The sequence below is a fragment of the Bos mutus genome, chromosome 5 (genome assembly GCF_027580195.1).
Source record: "Bos mutus isolate GX-2022 chromosome 5, NWIPB_WYAK_1.1, whole genome shotgun sequence".
NCBI lineage: Eukaryota > Metazoa > Chordata > Mammalia > Artiodactyla > Bovidae > Bos > Bos mutus.
In genome coordinates this window covers 107506334-107524480 of record NC_091621.1, presented here as the reverse complement: position 1 = coordinate 107524480, position 18147 = coordinate 107506334, and the positions used below count along the sequence as shown (strand labels likewise).

At 52.2% G+C, this 18147-nt stretch overlaps 1 protein-coding gene across 1 annotated transcript; it reads right to left on the bottom strand.

Moving 5' to 3' along the window:
* Positions 1–198: 198 nt before the first annotated feature.
* Positions 199–10614, bottom strand: PMM1 (phosphomannomutase 1). The gene is made up of 8 exons (XM_005909438.3): positions 10123–10614; positions 7484–7601; positions 5906–5982; positions 5685–5776; positions 5391–5490; positions 1896–1971; positions 1135–1250; positions 199–764 (listed from the first exon to the last, which is right to left on the bottom strand). Exons 1-8 carry the CDS (start codon positions 10207–10209, stop codon positions 642–644), a joined length of 789 nt encoding a protein of 262 aa, XP_005909500.1. The 5' UTR covers positions 10210–10614; the 3' UTR covers positions 199–641.
* Positions 10615–18147: the final 7533 nt, after the last annotated feature.

Below are 18147 nucleotides of genomic sequence, written 5' to 3'. Positions count from 1 at the left end.
AATAAACCCTCAACTGTGACTCAGCCTGGCCCAGAGCTGCCTGTCTATCTGGGTCCTGGGGGAGGGGGCTGGGGGACGACACCCCAAACAGCTCATTTGGGGTTCAGTGGCCCACCCTCCTGGACTGTATCACATCTGCTATGTGACCTGGGCCAAGTCCCTGCCACATGCGCCAGTCTCATCTACAAAGTGGGGGCCAATCAGCCACTCAGGCTCCATATCACGCTCCACAGGGTTTAATATCCATGAGATAAAGTTCTCACGAAAGTGCATGGTCCCCACTGCTCTGCACCCCATGGAGGGCAGGCAGGCAGGCAGGGCGGGCTCTATCTCGTACCAACATTCTTACAAGCTTCCCGAGTAGACAGAAACCTGTTCTGCCAAGAGTCTGGGCAGCAGCTGCAGCCAGGGCCATCGGATTGGGCTGGAGGACGGACGCGAGGCCCACCAGGAGCTGACCGGCTGCGGGCGGCCGTCCACACAGATCCTGGGCCCGTAGAGCTGGGCCTTCAGTAGGTAACATGAGGCAGGGGTCCTGGGCCAGAGGAGGGGCCTCAGCACCCCCCAGCGCCAGGGCCAGGGGCTCTCTCAGGCGTGGGCAGAGCTCCCTGGAAGTCCTGAGGGGCAGGTGTGGGCCCTGGTCACGCCTTGTGGGCTGTCTCTGGGAAGAAGAGCTCTCGGCATCGCTGCACCGTGTCCTGCGGCGACACCACGCTGTGGCCGACCGTCCGTGGGTCGGTGTAGATCTCAAAGTCGTTCCCACCCTACACATGGAGGAAGGGCAGTGAAGGCATGTGTACACGTGTGGTGCCTCAAGGAGGCTCCCAGGTTTGGGGCCCAAAACCCACCCTGGCCTGGGGGTTCCCTCCCCACACTGGATCCTATACAGCTGCTCCTCTGGCCCCCCTCAGAACCGCCAGGAGGCCCACCTTCACCACATCGGCCCTGACTTGCTCTGTGACACGGGCCAAGTGTCCACCCAACTCTGGGTCCCAGCCTTCCAATTTGTATAATGGGGCTGTTGAACACTGACTGCTTTCTGGGAGTTTCCCAGGAGGTGTGTCCCATCATCCCGTGTCCTGGCCCTAATCTGGGGGGCTAGGGGGACCTGGGCTGAGCCTGAGGCACACTTACAGGGCTGGTCTCATTCCCAAAGAAATGGATGGTGTCGAAGCAGTCCTGGTCCAGGCTGTCCAGGCAGTAGCGCTTGTCCCAGCCCTCAGGGAAGACGTCAAAGCTGATCATGCCTCCTGCAGGGTGTTGGGGGGGCGGGCAGATGAGGTGAGCAGAGGGGCGGCTCACAGGGCCTTGGGCAAGGCCCTTCATTTGTTCATTCATTTCAACAACGCCTAAGTGCCTACCGAACACCAGGCGCAGGGCACCGACAGGCTCAGGATCCTCACGGGGTTACGATCCAGGTGGGAGGAGGGCCGGGAAGTGACCAGACCACCTCTCAGCTCATGTAAGTCAATGGCAGGGGTCAGGGGTGGAAGGGTAGGGAAGCTCCCCAGCTGGTGTGGTCTGGGGACAGCTCTCCAAGAAGGTGACACTGAGCTGAGACCTCAGCCAGAGTGGCAGCTGCCCGGGAGCCATAAGATCCTCAGGGCAGAGAAGGGGAGTGCAGGGCCTGGGTTTCATTAAAGTCAGAGGGAGCCTCGGAAGGGCTCTAAGCAGGGGTGTGACAGGGGCTGTTTGTCCACAAGGCTCCCTCTGGCCACTGTAGGGGGAAGTGGCGGTGAGGGTTGCCTGGGTTTAGGGGAAGCTTTGGGGGCTGGGGTCCCTGCCTGTGTTGGCTCAGCCTGCCCTTGATGCACCTGGGGGACTGGGAAGGGTTTCTGAAGATGCTTGGGTGCAGCCTGGCCTTGGCAGTGAGGCCCTCCGTGGGATGCACGTACCACGGGAGAATCGCAGTCCTTTGCCGGCAAACTCGGTTTTCAGGGCTTCCACGAACTTCTCCCGGATCTTCTCCTTCTGCAGAAGGGGAGGGAGCAGACTGAGGTTTAGGGGGCCATGTGTGCCGGGCCCTGGGCTGGGCAGACAGTGCCTGTGAGCTCACTGAGCCTGCCAGGTGGAGGTCATGACCCCCCCTTTACAGATGTGGAAGCTGAGGCTCAGAAAGGGCCGATGCCTTGTTCAGGGTCACCCAGCCTCAGAGGCAGGGCCAGAAGTCCTGAAAGTAAATTCAGTGCCAGCTGTGCTAGCGGAATTCGGGCAAGGTATCCTGAAGGAGGCCTTGGAGCAGAGACTCGAGGAGGAAGGCTGAAGGGATGGGACGGTTTGAGTCCTGAGTCACAGTGTCCACCTCAGGGCGGGGCTCAGCCCTGTCAGCTCTGCCCAGCCCAGCCACGGCTCAGAGTGTGAAGAGCCAAGAGCACGCAGAGACCTGTGAGTAAGTGGCACTGGTGGTCTAGATGCTGAGTCGTGTCCGACTCTTTGCGACCCCATGGGCTGTAGCCTGCCAGGCTCCTCTGTCCATGGGATCCTCCAGGCAAGAATACTGGAGTGGGTTGCCATTCCCTTCTCCAGGGGATCTTCCTGACCCATGAATCGAACCTAGGTCTCCCGCACTGCAGGCAGAATCTACCAACTTGGCTATGTGGGAAGTGGCAGCGAGCAAAGAAGTCAGCAGGAGGCGGGGACAATCACAGCACCCACCACGCAGCAACGTGCCTTCACTGAGCACCTCCCACATGTTCCCGGCTCCTACCCCTCTGGGCGGGACCTTGGAAGTCTCAGCGTATCTACAGACACCAAGAAGGGGACACTCACTCACCAGCCCAGGGATTCCCCAGCCTGGCCTTGCTGGAGCCACAGAGGGGAACAGCCATGCTGGGCCTGGAGGGGAGCATCTTAGCTGCTGAGCTGATGGGGGCCACGGCTGTGGGAGTGGACGGCAGGCTCGCTGTGGCCAAGGCACCAAGGTGGCAGCCCCCATCTGGCCACCTTGAAAGATCAGCAGGATGATCAGCACACAGAGGGCCTGGAAGCCAGGCTGGGGAGCTTGGACACATCCCAGGGGACCAAGAGCCGCTGAGGATTTCAGAGCATGGGGGTTAAGGCGCCCAGTTCTCCACTGTAGTCAGTGATGGGTAGGACTAGAAACGGAAGAGAGGCAGGTGGCGGCCAGCAGTCTGGAGCCTGGAAATGTGGTCCAGGGAGCACATGAGAGATAAAGGCAGGCTGCCTAGGTCCCAGGCCCAGCCGCTGTGCCTCCTGGCTATGACTCTGAGTTGATTTCCTGGGCTTAAAGATAAGAGGTGTATTGAATGAACATTGACATACTCTCATGGGAACAGAGATGAGGCATATAACCTTCCCAGAAAGCCCTGGCTTCCCAGGGAGGCCAGCCTCTATCAGAGGCCACTCTGTGGGTCCAGTGTTAGAGCTAAGGGTGCCCCAGGCTCAGAATAAATGGTCCAGGGCAGCTGCACTGTCTATCTCCAGGGAACCAGGCTGATCACCAGACAGCCCCACATGCCAAGTCCAGCCTTAGCAGAGACCAGCATGGTGTCCTCAGGCTGGTTCACATGCTTTCTGGCCTCAATGTCCTTAGACCCTGTCCTCAGGGTCTGAGGGGGCTGAAGGAAGGTAAAACATTAGTATTAGATCTGTGCTGGTGAAGTGCACACAGATCAGAAGGTTCATGTCCCTCTCCAGTATCAGAAGAGGGCAGAACTAGACCCAAAATATAAGAGAAGACCCTGAGGGCTGTGGGAAGAGTCAGCGTGTTCCACCTCATGAGATGGGAACTGTGATCATTACCACTTTACAGGTGAGAAAACGAGGCACACAGCAGAGAAGCCCCTTTTCCAGGTTGCTGGGCAAGTGGGAGGTGGAGCTGGGATGGGAAACCTGGGTGGCCTGAGAAAGGCCCACCTCTCCATATGTGTGTGGGAGGAGGTTCTTGGCCAGTGGTCAATAACCCACTCCAACAAGGAAGTCTCCATGCTCGCAGGCATTGCCTGTGGGCCTTAGGGCCCAGGGCGGGAATGGGGATGAGCTGGATAAGCTGGGAGTTGTCACCAAGTCCCACACAGCCTCTGGGAAACATCAGAAGGAAGCAAGCAGAAGCCCAAGTTCAAATCTTTGGGCTGCAACTCATTCCCTACATAACCTTGGGCAAGTCACTTTTCTCTGAGCCTCAATTTTCTCATTCATAAAATGGGGATAACATCATCTATTTCATTCAAAAAGTATGTCTCGAGCACTTTTGTCAGGCATATGCTGGGCCCATGGATCTAGCAGCCAAGAGCCACAGAAATCCCAGCCCTTAAGGAGCTTACAGCTTTAGTGAATGAGACAGATAATCAAGATTTAAAAATAGGTGATGCACTGGATTAGTGGGTGGTGAAAGCTGCTTGGGAAGAAAGAAAACTTTGAAGATGAGGAAGTACAAGAGGGTGCTGGGTTAAGTGTCATGCTTAGGGAAGGTGACACTGGAAGGTGACACAGAGGCGACACTTGAGCAGATGTGATGGAAGTGAGAAGACACAGCCCTGAAGCAGGAGATAGTCTGCTGTCTCTAGAACTGGCAGGGAGGGCATGGCTGCGGCAGAAACAGCAAAGGGGAGAGCAGAAGGGCAGGCCAGGGCACCTCCCAGGCAGGCCAGTGGCTGAGAATGCACATTGCAACGCAGGGGACGTGGGCGCCACCCTGGTCAGGGCACTAGATCCCACATGTTGCAAGGAAGACCCGAGGCAACCAATAAATAGAGTTTAAAAAGGGCAGCCAGTGGGAAGGTCAGAGATGGGCTGATATGAAAAGGCCTGGGGGACGGCCTCCATCCCTGAGCGCTGAGGGCAGGGAGTGATGAGCAAAATCCAAGTCAAGGTCAGCGGGGGCAGCACACCCAAAGGTGACAGGGATCTTGGTGTGTTCCAAAGACAGACGCACAGGGAGAAGGTGTCTGAGCCAGGCAGACCCCCAGAGACCACGGGAGGTTGGCCAGGGAGCCCATGGAAGGACTGTTAGGCAGGGCAGCCAGATGTGCTTCAGAAGGTTCTCAGTGGCACTGCTGGAGAACAGGTGGGCAGGGGGCAGAGGCACACACAGGGGTGAAGGGATTTTTTTTGAGACCAACTCGGGGGGCTGAAACCCCAGGAATTACTGCTGGACTCTATAGGGGTGGGAAGGTAGAAGAGATGCCCCAGGTGTTGGCTCAGGTGAGCAGGCGGCTGGTGGTCCTGGTCGTCAAGGGCAGTCACCGAGCCAGCAGTGCTGGGAAGACACAGAAGTGCCGACAACCGTGGCACAGAGCAGGTGTCCGAAAGGGTACTGGTTGAATCAGAACAGCCTGCCACCACGGATCCCTTTCACGGATGAGAAAATAAAGGCTCAGAGAGGTCGAGTGACCGAGGTCCCTGAGACTAAGGCTGACAGTGGGTGGCACCTTGTCCAGCTCGGAGAACTCGATTCGCTCCTCGAGGGTGCAGCTCCGGCCGATGGGCGAGATGTTCAGCATGCCGTTCCGGAACTCGATGAAGGTCCCACTGGGGGCGAGGGGACGGGCGGAGGGGCAGGGAGGCGGGGCCAGAGAGAAGAGGGACCCTGAATTCAAATCCAGTCCCACCGGGACTTCACGGGGGACACGCATCCACCCCTGGACAAGTCAGAACCCATCTGTGAGACTCCATGCCCACCACCCCCACGCCGGGGAGGGTGCCCAGGAGGGGCGGGATCTCACCGCTTCTTGGGCAGCCTGAGCAGGGCCATGTAGCGGAGGCAGAAGTTGATCAAGTCCTGCAGGAGCTCTTCCCCCAGGTGGTTCTGGATGGTCTGGGCAAGGGACACAGGGCTCTGAGGCTGGTGGGCACAGCGTCCCTCCCGCCCAGGACAGAAGGCACCCAGAGACTGTTCCACTGTGGAAAAGTGTCCCAAGACCCGGGGGAGAGGCAGGGCACTGACCTGCTTGGAGAGCAGCCGTCCATGCTTATACTGCACCGTCCCGTTCTCAGCAAACACATAATCAAACTTCTCGATAACTTCAGGTCCACGGAGAGGCCAGAGGGAAAGATAGAGTGTGAGACGAGATACCCAGAGCCAAGGAGAGAAGTGAAACCCACACTCCTTGGTCTGGCATTCAAAGCACCCTTGTTCCATCCCCAACCTGCTTTTCCAGCCTCCTCGCCTTCGCAACTTGGTTTTCTTCCAAACATGCACACAAGCCCGTCACAGCCTTAGGCCTTCCCTCCTGCAGCTCCTTCTGCCTGGGATGCCCTCCCCCTTCGGTTCTCCTCCAAGCTTCAGTTCCCTCCTCTGGAAGTCCCCCAGGGCTTCCCAGCAGAGGGCATCATTTCTGCCCTGCACTCCCACAGGCCCTCGGCACAGGAACTTCTTTTCTGTTTTACAACTTCCATCACTGTGCCACCGAGGCTGGCCGCACAGGGACAGTTTTTGACTCTCACTGCCACCAAGAAGCGGCTGGAGCACAGCCAGGAGGCTGCTGCGGGGTCAGGTAGGGGGAGAGCACCCGGACGATGGTGGGGTGATGGAGACATGGATACAGGAGACCTGGACGCGCGGAGACATTTTTGGACTTGCAGATAAAATAGACAAAGGGTTGGGAAAGGGGGCTTTCCTGATGGCTCAGATGGTAAAGAATTCACCTGTAATGCAGCAGACCCAGGTTCGATGCCTGGGTCAGGAAGACGACCTGAAGAAGGAAATGGCAACCTACTCCAGTATGTTCGCCTAAAGAACTCCATGGACAGAGGAGCCAGGCGGGCTACAATCCATGGGGTCATAAAGAGTCGGACACGACTGAACAACTAACACTTTCACCCTTGGGGAAAAGTCAAGGAAGCCTCTAGATCCACAGAACTGCCAGGATGACTTTAGAATCCTCCTCTGTTAAATGAGATAATCATTCACAACCTAAAGCATGACAGTTGTGAGGATTAAATGAAAGGAAGTTAATACAAGGTCATTTTCAACCTGTGGTAGCTGTTATTGATTAGGTCCATTTTAAAGATGAGGAAATCAAGACTCAGCAGGGAGAACTGAGAAAGGAGACTATGTAAGGGCTGGATTCTGTCTGCTTGGTTCCCTGCTGTTTCTCCAAAGTCAGCACGGCGCCTGGTGTATACTAAGGGTTGAGGTGTTAGTCACTCAGTTGTGTCTGACTTTTTGTGACCCCCATGGACTGTAGCCTGCCAGGTTCCTCTGTCCATGGAATTCTCCAGGCAAGAATACCATTCCCTTCCCCAGGGAATCTTCCTGACCCAGGGATTGAACCCAGGTCTCTCACATTGCGGGCACATTCTTTATCGTCTGAGCCACCAGGGAGGCCTGGCACATGGTAGGTGTTGACCAAATGTTTTTTTAAACCCCGGAGCAAACACCCGCCTATTCACTCTGCTTGCTCTGCCCCACAGAAACAGGACTGGGTCTTTGAAGGCACATCGCTTCAGGCGTCTCCCAAACTCCCCACACCCTCCACTCCCACCACCCAACTGTGGAATTGGTTCTGGCCTCTCTTCTTACCTTCATCCCCCTCTCCCAGCTGCTCGGCAATTTTCGAGTAGTCAGAGCCGCCCACCACACCAATCTGCACCCTACTTCGCAACTTCTGCAGGAAGGCAGCCACCTCTGGGTCGATTTTCTGCAGGGGGCAGGGAAGCACAGGCTCCGTTGGCATGTCTGGGCCCTCCACCCAGCCCTCACTCAGGGCTCAGAGTCCTGGGAGCCCATGTTCCACCCAGATCTGGGGCCAGTCAGGGTTCAGAACCCAGATCTCCAAATTAGAAGCGCTTGGGTTCAAACTCTGGCTCAAATTCCTCAACAGCAGGATGACCTGAGCAAATGGCTTTGCCTTTGCCTCAGTTGTCCCATCTATAAAATGGGGATCACAGTAGAACCTGGAGAGGGTCACTGTTAAGGATTAAATGAGACAGTGCTTGGAAAAACAACTAGCAACTGGCTTCCCTGGTGGCTCAGTGCCAGAGGATCTGCCTGCCGATTCAGGAGACAGGTTCATCCCCTGATCCATCCTACATGCCATGGAGCAACTAAGCCCGTGAGCCCGTGAGCCTCAACTACTGAGCCTGTGCTCTAGGGCCAGTGCAACTACTGAAGCCCAGGAACCTGTGCTCCACAGCAAGAGAAGGCCCCGCGATGAGAAGCCCAAGCACCTGCAAGAAGAGTGGCCCCTGCTCTCTGCAACTAGAGAAAGCCCTCACTCACAGCAACGAAGACCCAGCACAGTGACACTAAATAAACAAGCAAAACAAAACAAAAACAACCAGTGACTAATCACTTGAAAAGACGTCCCCCCAAGGAAACGTAAACTAATGAGTTTCAGTCCTTGTTACTCCAAGCTGACACCATCTAGGGTGGACAGAGGAGAAACGCACTCAGATGTTGCTGGTCAGAGCGTAAATTGGTATAGCCACTTGGAGGGCAATCTGGCAAGATCTAGCAAAACTTTACACGCCAGGACTTGTCACCCAGAATCGCCCAGGTGTATATGTTCACCGGGATGGTTTATAACAGTGAAAAACTGCAAATAAGCTAATCCGTTGGAGAATGGCACACAGCTGCTCTGAAATTCTATACTGTGCTTGCACAGAATAAGGCAGGACTGTGTTTCCAATATGAGAGAGCACCAAAACACGCTGTTAATGGTTAAAAGCAAGTTGCAGGAACTTCCCTGGTGGTCCAGGGGTTAGACACCGAGCTCCCAATAGAGGGGGCCCGGGTTTGATCCTGGGTTCAGGGAACCAGATTCTGCATGCTGCAGTGAAGATCGAAGATTCCATGTGCCGCAACTAAGACCCGGTGCAGCCAAATTAATTATTAACAAAAAATTATGATATCGACTATTTTTTTTTAAAAGCAAGTTGCAGAAGGGCACACACAGTATGATACCAGTTGCTAAAAACACACACACACACACACAAACTCACAACTTTGGGATGGGGCTGGGCCGCAATCCTGACTAGTCAAAAGGGACTTTTACCCTTCTCTGTTACGCTTTCATTCTTTACAAGAGAATGTGTTTGTGAATATGCGTACAATTGAAAATTAACTTAAAATGTACTATGCACAGATCTTAGGTGGATGGACAGACAGCACTGACACTCTAGTCTTGTTTAGGCCCTGGGAGCAGTGGGAAGGCAAGGTGGCCAGATTGCTTCCTGTGCCCCCAGGGCCCTCATTCATTCAGGGGATGGGATGCGAAGACCAGGGTTCCTATCCCTGCCTTGCCACCCAGACCTAGTGGCTCCTGCTCTAGGAGATTCCTCAGTAGGTCCTGGGGGACCCAGACCAGAGGGCAAGAAAGAGGCCTGCTTATCCACGCACCCAGCTGCGGGGAGCACTGGTGGTGGAGGGGGGGGGTTCATCCTGAGTTAGATCGAATGGGAGAAAAACTAGGTGTGGAGCAGAGGTTGGAGCATCAACCCACTGAGATGCTTTTAGAAAGAAAACCGCACTCCCACCCACCCTGTACCACAACATCCCCACGGAGACCAGACCAGCCTCCCACCCCTCACCTCCAGGAGGAAGAAGCCCCCAAACTCAGCCTGAATGGTACAGAAGCCCTCCCTCCCTGGAAGAGAATGGAGGTGGGAGAGGAAGTAGGGAAGGGGCTTGAGAAACTAAATGCAGGCCAGCCCGATTTTGCAAAGGGATGGCTCCGAGACCCCCACCGATGGCCCTCGCGCCCCACCGATAGGGACTCTTAACGCTTGGGTGTGCTGCCCTGTATGGAAACGCAAGGTTCAGACGACAGCTCCGGGCTACTGGTGTCACCTAGGGCTGAACTGGGGGTGGGAACCAAGGCTGGGGAGACGGGGGCGGGGGTGGGGTGGGTGGCGACCCGAGGCAGGCCTGGCGGGGGAGGGAATTAGGCCCCTGCTCGCAGCTTCTTCCCTCCAGAATCCGACCCATTCCCCTCGCACCCAGGCACAGAAAGTGGGCGCCGATGCTCGGGGGGGCTGTGACGTGGGGAATCGGGACGTATGATTCCCAGCGTGCGGCCCCGGGGTGTCAGGGGCCAGGTATTGCGGCAGCCCACGCACGGTCCCGGGGGATCTGGGATCACGCAGCTGCAAGTCACTCATTACGCTTCTGGGTGTTCGCGTGACACCCCAACGGGAGCTTCTGAACGAGCGGGGTCCTACCTGGCGAGCCGGCGTGAGGGTCCCGTCCACGTCAAACAGGCAGAGGACGCGCTCCTTCCTGCGGGCGCCCTCAGCGGTGACGGCCATGGTTGCAGCTCCCGGCGCCCAGCTGAGACGATGGGTAGGGCCGCCGGAGCCGCTTGGGATAGAGGACGGACGGGGCGGGGCCTAAGGGGCGGGGCCAGCAGGCAGGTCGCAGAGCGCCAAACTGGGAAGGGGCGTGGCCGGAGCGTGGCCTCGGTGAAGGGGCGTGGCCCGGATGCGGCCGACACCGGGCCTGCGCTGACTTGGGACGAGGATTCTGATGGCACCAGGCGGAGAAGGGCCCTGGCATCGGGAGGGGCAAAGGCTCGCAGGTTCCGTCAGTTCAGTTAGTTCAGTCGCTCTGTCGTGTCCGACTCTTTGCTGACCCCAAGAAATGCAACACGGCAGGCTTCCCTCGGATTTTACCAAGCCAAACCGGAGGCGGGCCTCGGCTCGGCCCGGAAGTGAGGGATGGAACCCGGAAGGAAGGGGCGGGGCCAGCGTTGGCCCTTGGCGGGATGGTTCCGGTGGCAAGTAGGGGCGGGACGGGGGCGGGGCCTCTAGCCCGCAGTGCAGAGTCCGCGGGCGAGGCGGGGCTCAGCGACCCGCTCCCTCCCTCTAGCACTACCCTGTCCTGCCCCGCTCCGCCCAGTCCGCCACTCACCCCCGGGCGATCAGTACCTCTAGGGCTCACCCGCTCCCTCCTAAAGCCTTTGACCTACAGATCTCCACCTTTAAGAAATCTGATGGCCTTTGCTCAAGGTTCTGTACTTTGCCGAATGGCCTTCCCTGACCCTTACTTCTCTAGCTGTCATTCTGCCCACCCCATGAAGTGAAGTGAAATGAAATCGCTCAGTTGTGTCCGACTCTTTGCTACCCGATGGACTGTGGCCTACGAGGTTCCTCCAACCATGGAATTTTCTAGGCAAGAATACTGGAGTGGGTTGCCATTTCCTTCTCCAGGGGATCTTCCCGACCCAGGGATCGAACCTGGGTCTTCTGCATTGCAAACAGATGCTTTTACCGTCGAAGCCACTAGGGAATCCCGTCCACCCCCCATTAGATCAGATTAGATCAGTCCCTTAGTCGTGTCCGACTCTTTGCGACCCCATGAATCACAGCACGCCAGGCCTCCCTGTCCATCACCAACTCCTGGAGTTCACTGAGATTCACGTCCATCGAGTCAGTGATGCCATCCAGCCATCTCATCCTCTGCCATCCCCTTCTCCTCTTGCCCCCAATCCCTCCCAGCATCAGAGTCTTTTCCAATGAGTCAACTCTTCGCACAAGGTGCCAAAGTACTGGAGTTTCAGCTTTAGCATCATTCCTTCCAAAGAAATCCCAGGGCTCATCTCCTTCAGAATGGACTGGTTGGATCTCCTTGCAGTCCAAGGGACTCTCAAGAGTCTTCAACACCACAGTTCAAAAGCATCAATTCTTCGGCGCTCAGCCTTCTTCACAGTCCAACTCTCACATCCATACATGACCACAGGAAAAACCATAGCCTTGACTAGACGAACCTTGGTTGGCAAAGTAATGTCTCTGCTTTTGAATATGCTATCTAGTTTGGTCATAACTTTCCTTCCAAGGAGTAAGGGTCTTTTAATTTCATGGCTGCAGTCACCATCTGCAGTGATTTTGGAGCCCAGAAAAAGAAAGTCTGACACTGTTTCCCCTGCTTCCCCATCTATTTCCCATGAAGTGGTGGGACCGGATGCCATGATCGTTTTCTGAATGTTGAGCTTTAAGCCAACTTTTTCACTCTCCACCCTCACTTTCATCAAGAGGCTTTTTAGTTCCTCTTCACTTTCTGCCATAAGGGTGGTGTCATCTGCATATCTGAGGTTATTGATATTTCTCCCGGCAATCTTGATTCCAGCTTGTGTTTCTTCCAGTCCAGCGTTTCTCATGATGTACTCTGCATAGAAGTTAAATAAACAGGGTGACAATGTACAGCCTTGACATACTCCTTTTCCTATTTGGAACCAGTCTGTTGTTCCATGTCCAGTTCTAACTGTTGCATCCTGACCTGCATACAAATTTCTCAAGAGGCAGAACAGGTGGTTTGGTATTCCCATCTCTTGAAGAATTTTGCACAGTTTATTGTGATGCACACAGTCAAAGGCTTTGGCATAGTCAATAAAGCAGAAATAGATGTTTTTCTGGAACTCTCTTGCTTTTTCCATGATCCAGCGGATGTTGGCAATTTGATCTCTGGTTTCTCTGCCTTTTCTAAAACCAGCTTGAACATCAGGAAGTTCACGGTTCACATATTGCTGAAACCTGGCTTGGAGAATTTTGAGCATGACTTTACTAGTGTGTGAGATGAGTGCAATTGTGCGGTAATTTGAGGATTCTTTGGCATTGCCTTTCTTTGGGACTGGAATGAAAACTGACTTTTTCCAGTCCTGTGGCCACTGCTGAGTTTTCCAAATTTGCTGGCATATTGAATGCAGCACTTTCACAGCATCGTCTTTCAAGATTTGGAATGGCTCAACTGGAATTCCATCACCTCCACTAGCTTTGTTTGTAGTGATGCTTTCTAAGGCCCACTTGACTTCACATTCCAGGATGTCTGGCTCTCGGTGAGTGATCACACCATCGTGGTTATCTGGGTCGTAAAGATCTTTTTTGTACAGTTGTTCTGTGTATTCTTGCCACCTCTTCTTAATATCTTCTGCTTCTGTTAGGTCCATACCATTTCTGTCCTTTATCGAGCCCATCTTTGCATGAAATGTTCCCTTGGTATCTCTGATTTTCTTGAAGAAATCCCTAGTCTTTCCCATTCTGTTGTTTTCCTCTATTTATTTGCATTAATCGCTGAAGAAGGCTTTCTTATCTCTTCTTGCTATTCTTTGGAACTGTGCATTCAAATGGGTATATCTTTCCTTTTCTCCTTTGCTTTTCACTTCTTTTCTTTTCACAGCTATTTGTAAGGCCTCCCCAGACAGCCATTTTGCTTTTTTGCATTTCTTTTCCATGGGAATGGTCTTGATCCCTGTCTCCTGTACAATGTCACGAACCTCATTCCATAATTCATCAGGCACTCTATCTATCAGATCTAGTCCCTTAAATCTATTTCTCACTTCCACTGTATAATCATAAGGGATTTGATTTAGGTCATACCTGAGTGGTCTAGTGGTTTTCCCTACTTTCTTCAATTTAAGTCTGAATTTGGCAATAAGGAGTTCATGGTCTGAGCCACAGTCAGCTCCTGGTCTTGTTTTTGCTGACTGTATAGAGCTTCTCCATCTTTGGCGGCAAAGAACATCATCAATCTGATTTTGGTGGTGACCATCTGGTCATGTCCATGTATTGAGTCTTCTCTTGTGTTGTTGGAAGAGGGTGTTTGTTATGACCAGTGCATTTTCTTGGCAAAACTCTATTAGCCTTTGCCCTGCTTCATTCCGTATTCCAAGGCCAAATTTGCCTGTTACTCCAGGTGTTTCTTGACTTCCTACTTTTGCATTCCAGTCCCCTATAATGAAAAGGACATCTTTTGGGGGTGTTAGTTCTAAAAGGTCTTGTAGGTCTTCATAGAACCGTTCAACTTCAGCTTCTTCAGCGTTACTGGTTGGGGCATAGATTTGGATTACTGTGATATTGAATGGTTTGCCTTGGAAACGAACAGAGATCATTCTGTCGTTTTTGAGATTGCATCCAAGTACTGCATTTCGGATTCTTTTGTTGACCATGATGGCCACTCCATTTCTTCTGAGGGATTCCTGCCCACAGTAGTAGATATAATGGTCATCTGAGTTAAATTCACCCATTCCAGTCCATTTCAGTTCGCTGATTCCTAGAATGTCGACATTCACTCTTGCCCTCTCTTGTTTGACCACTTCCAATTTACCTTGATTCATGGACCTGACATTCCAGGTTCCTATGCAATATTGCTCTTTACAGCATCGGACCTTGCTTCTATCACCAGTCACATCCACATCTGGGTATTGTTTTTGCTTTGGCTCCATCCGTTCATTCTTTCTGGAATTATTTCTCCACTGATCTCCAGTACCATATTGGGCACCTACTGACCTGGGGAGTTTCTCTTTCAGTATCCTATCATTTTGCCTTTTCATACTGTTCATGGGGTTCTCAAGGCAAGAATACTGAAGTGGTTTGCCATTCCCTTCTCCAGTGGACCACATTCTGTCAGATCTCTCCACCATGACCCGCCCATCTTGGGTTGCCCCACAGGCATGGCTTAGTTTCATTGAGTTAGACAAGGCTGTGGTCGTAGTGTGATTAGATTGACTAGTTTTCTGTGAGTATGGTTTCAGTGTGTCTGCCCTCTGATGCCCTCTTGCAACACCTACCGTCTTACTTGGGTTTCTCTTACCTTGGGCGTGGGGTATCTCTTCACGGCTGCTCCAGCAAAGCGCAGCCAATGCTCCTTACCTTGGACGAGTTAGGAAGCAGAAAAGCAAGCTTAGTTATAGACATGCAGAGTTAGGAGCAGTTAAAAAAAAAAGAGTAGGACACTACTGAGTGACTGAACTGACTGAAAAAAAAAAAGGACTTCCCTGATGGCTCAAACAGTAAAGAATCTGCTTGCAATGCAGGAGACGCTGGAGACTTGGGTCCGATCCCTGGGTGGGGAAGACTCCCCTGGAGGGAGAAATGGCAATCCACTCCAGTATTCTTGCCTGGAGAATCCCATGGATAGAGTCCATGGCTATAGTCCATGGGGTTGCAAAGAGTGGGACATGACTGAAGTGACTGAGCACACAAAGTGAAAAAAAACACTAGGCATGCTCGGGCCTGCTCACTGTTCTCTTTATCTTCTTCGTTCTCAGGAAAGGGAAAGAGAAAAACTCATTCTTTTTTCTTTCTTACTGAAACACATCCACATACCTATGAGTAAATGCTTTTGATAGGCCTGTTTGTTTTTCTGTCTTGGTAGTTGTGGTACCCTGGGCAGATCCCTGGAGGCGGAGTCCGGAGAACTGCAGTGAGGTGTCTGATAATTTAGGGTCTTGGACAGGTCACCTTCCTTTGCTGGGCCTCCATTTCTTCATCTACATAAATGAGGATGTAATCCTGGCCTGTTAGGACTGTGAGACCATGGTGGCCAGGGAGTGTTGCCTGCCATCCTGTTGCAGAGAATACCATATCTGACTCTGTGTTGGAACTGTTTCTTTTGACTTGCTTTTCACCGCTGTTACTATAATCATACATAATGGCCCATCGCAGAGGACCCTGCCCCTCTACCTGACTGTTAAACTAAAGTAAAGCAAAGTGAAGTGGCTCAGTCTGCCAGGCTCCTCCATCCATGGGATTTTCCAGTCAAGAATACTGGAGTGGAAAAAAAAAAAAAAGAATACTGGAGTGGGTAGCCTTTCCCTTCTCCAGGGGATCTTCCCAACCCAGGGATGGAACCCAGGTCTCCCTCATTGCAGGCGGATTCTTTACCAGCTGAGCCACAAGGGAAGTCCTGTTACACTAAAGTGCCTTTGTTTAGCTCACAGGGAGATTATCTGACCCTGCTCACCTGTGAAAAGAAGAGATTAACATATCCCTTCCAAAGGCTTCCCAGCTGGCTCAGTGGTCAAGAACCTGGCTGCCAATGCAGGAGATGCAGGTTCGATCCCTGGGTTGGGAAGATCCCCTGGAGAAGGAAATGGCTACCTAGTCCAGTATTCTTGCCTGGGAAATCCTATGGACAGAGGAGCCTGGCGGGCCCAGTCCATGGGGGTCGCTCAAGAGCCAGACATGACTTAGGGACTAATCAACTACAACAAAGGGGCCATAACTAGAGAGGCAAAAGGAAAAATCTTTCTTCCCAGGCCCTGCAGCAGAGTTTGTTTTAGTCATTAAACAACACGTTGGGCCAGACACCATTATGGGTCCCAGCCACACTGCAGGGAACAAAACCAGAACTCTGACTGAGGTGACTAAGCATGCACGGAACATGTGGGATCTTAGTTGCCTGACCAGAGACCCCTGGAAGCAAGGATGCTTACCCTCGGCGGCACCACTGGGGAAGTCCCAGGAAGCTTTTGTTTTCTGTTGGATGCAGATAGCAAATGGAACCCTCTCGGAGGAAGTGAAGACTGAACTCTTTTTTTCTGCACTTCCTGTTCCTTCTAGATCTGGCCTCTGGGACTCTGGGTGTTCTCAGGGCCCAAGACCCCTCCCAGGATCTACCTAGTTTACAGGCAGTTGGTGGGGCTGGAACTACCTAGATCTATCTCTAATATCTCACAGTCAATACCTGTTCCTTTGCTTAAGAATTCCTATAGGGACTTCCCTGGTGATCCAGTGGCTAAGACTCTATGCTCCCATGGAGGGGGACTGGGTTCGATTCCTGGTCAGGGACTAGATCCCACATGTTGCAACTAAGACCCAGTGCAGCCAAATAAAATAAATTAAAAACATGTTATAAAGTAAAACGTACTATATGATTTCAGTTAAAAAAAAATGAAGACATATGGGCGTGAGAAATGCATAAATTGTGATATATTCCTACAATGCTATACAAAATAACAATTAAAAGAAATGAATTAGCCCTCATGTATCAGCTACGTAGAATTCAAAACTATAAAGTTGAGCAAAAAAAAAAAAGAATTCCTATAATATCCATCACATGCTCAGTCATGTCTGACTCTTTATGACCCTCATGGCCAGGCTCCTCTGTCCATGGGATTTTCCAGGCAAGAAAACTGAAGTGCATTGCCGTTTCCTTCTCCAGGGGATATCGCTCACCTAGAGATTGAAGCCTAGTCTCCTGCATGGCAGTTCAGTTCAATTAAGTCCCTCACTTTAGTTCAGTTCAGTTCAGTCCAATTAAGTTCAATTAAGAGTCGGACAATTAAGTCCGACTCTTTGTGACCACATGAACCCCAGCATGCCAGGCCTCCCTGTCCATCACCAGTTCCCAGAGTTTACCCAAACTCATGTCCATCGAGTCGGTGATGCAATCCAACCATCTCATCCTCTGTCGTCCCCTTCTCCTCCTGCCCTCAATCTTTCCCAGCATCACGGTCTTTTCCAATGAGTCAGCTCTTCACATCATGTGGCCAAAGTATTGGAATTTCAGCTTCAGCATCAGTCCTTCCAATGAACACCCAGGACTGATCTCCTTTAGGATGGACTTGTTGGATCTCCTTGCAGTCCAAGGGACTCTCAAGAGTCTTCTCCAACACTACAGTTCAAAAGCATCAATTCTTCAGCACTCAGCTTTCTTTATAGTCCAACTCTCACATCCATACATGACTACTGGAAAAACCATAGCCTTGACTAGACAGACCTTTGTTGACAAAGTAATATCTCTACTTTTTAATATGTTGTCTAGGTTGGTCATAACTTTCTTCCCAAGGAGTAAGCGTCTTTTAATTTCATGGATTCAATCACCATCTACAGTGATTTTGGAGCCAAAACAAATAAAGTCAGCCATTATTTCCACTGTTTCCCCAACTATTTGCCATGAAGTGACGGGACTGGACGCCATGATCTTCGTTTTCTGAATGTTGAGCTTTAAGCCAACTTTTTCACTCTCCTCTTTCACTGTCATCAAGAGGCTCTTTAGTTCCTCTTCACTGTCGACATAAGGGTGGTGTCATCTGCATATCTGAGGTTATTGATATTTCTCCCGGCAATCTTGATTCCAGCTTGTGTTTCTTCCAGTCCAGCGTTTCTCATGATGTACTCTGCATAGAAGTTAAATAAGCAGGGTGACAATATACAGCCTTGACGTACTCCTTTTCCTATTTGGAACCAGTCTGTTGTTCCATGTCCAGTTCTAACTGTTGCTTCCTGACCTGCATACAGGTTTCTCAAGAGGCAGGTCAGGTGGTCTGGTATTCCCATCTCTTGAAGAATTTTGCACAGTTTATTGTGATGCACACAGTCAAAGGCTTTGGCATAGTCAATAAAGCAGAAATAGATGGTTTTCTGGAACTCTCTTGCTTTTTTGATGATCCAGCGGATGTTGGCAATTTGATCTCTGGTTTCTCTGCCTTTTCTAAAACCAGCTTGAACATCTGGAAGTTCATGTATTGC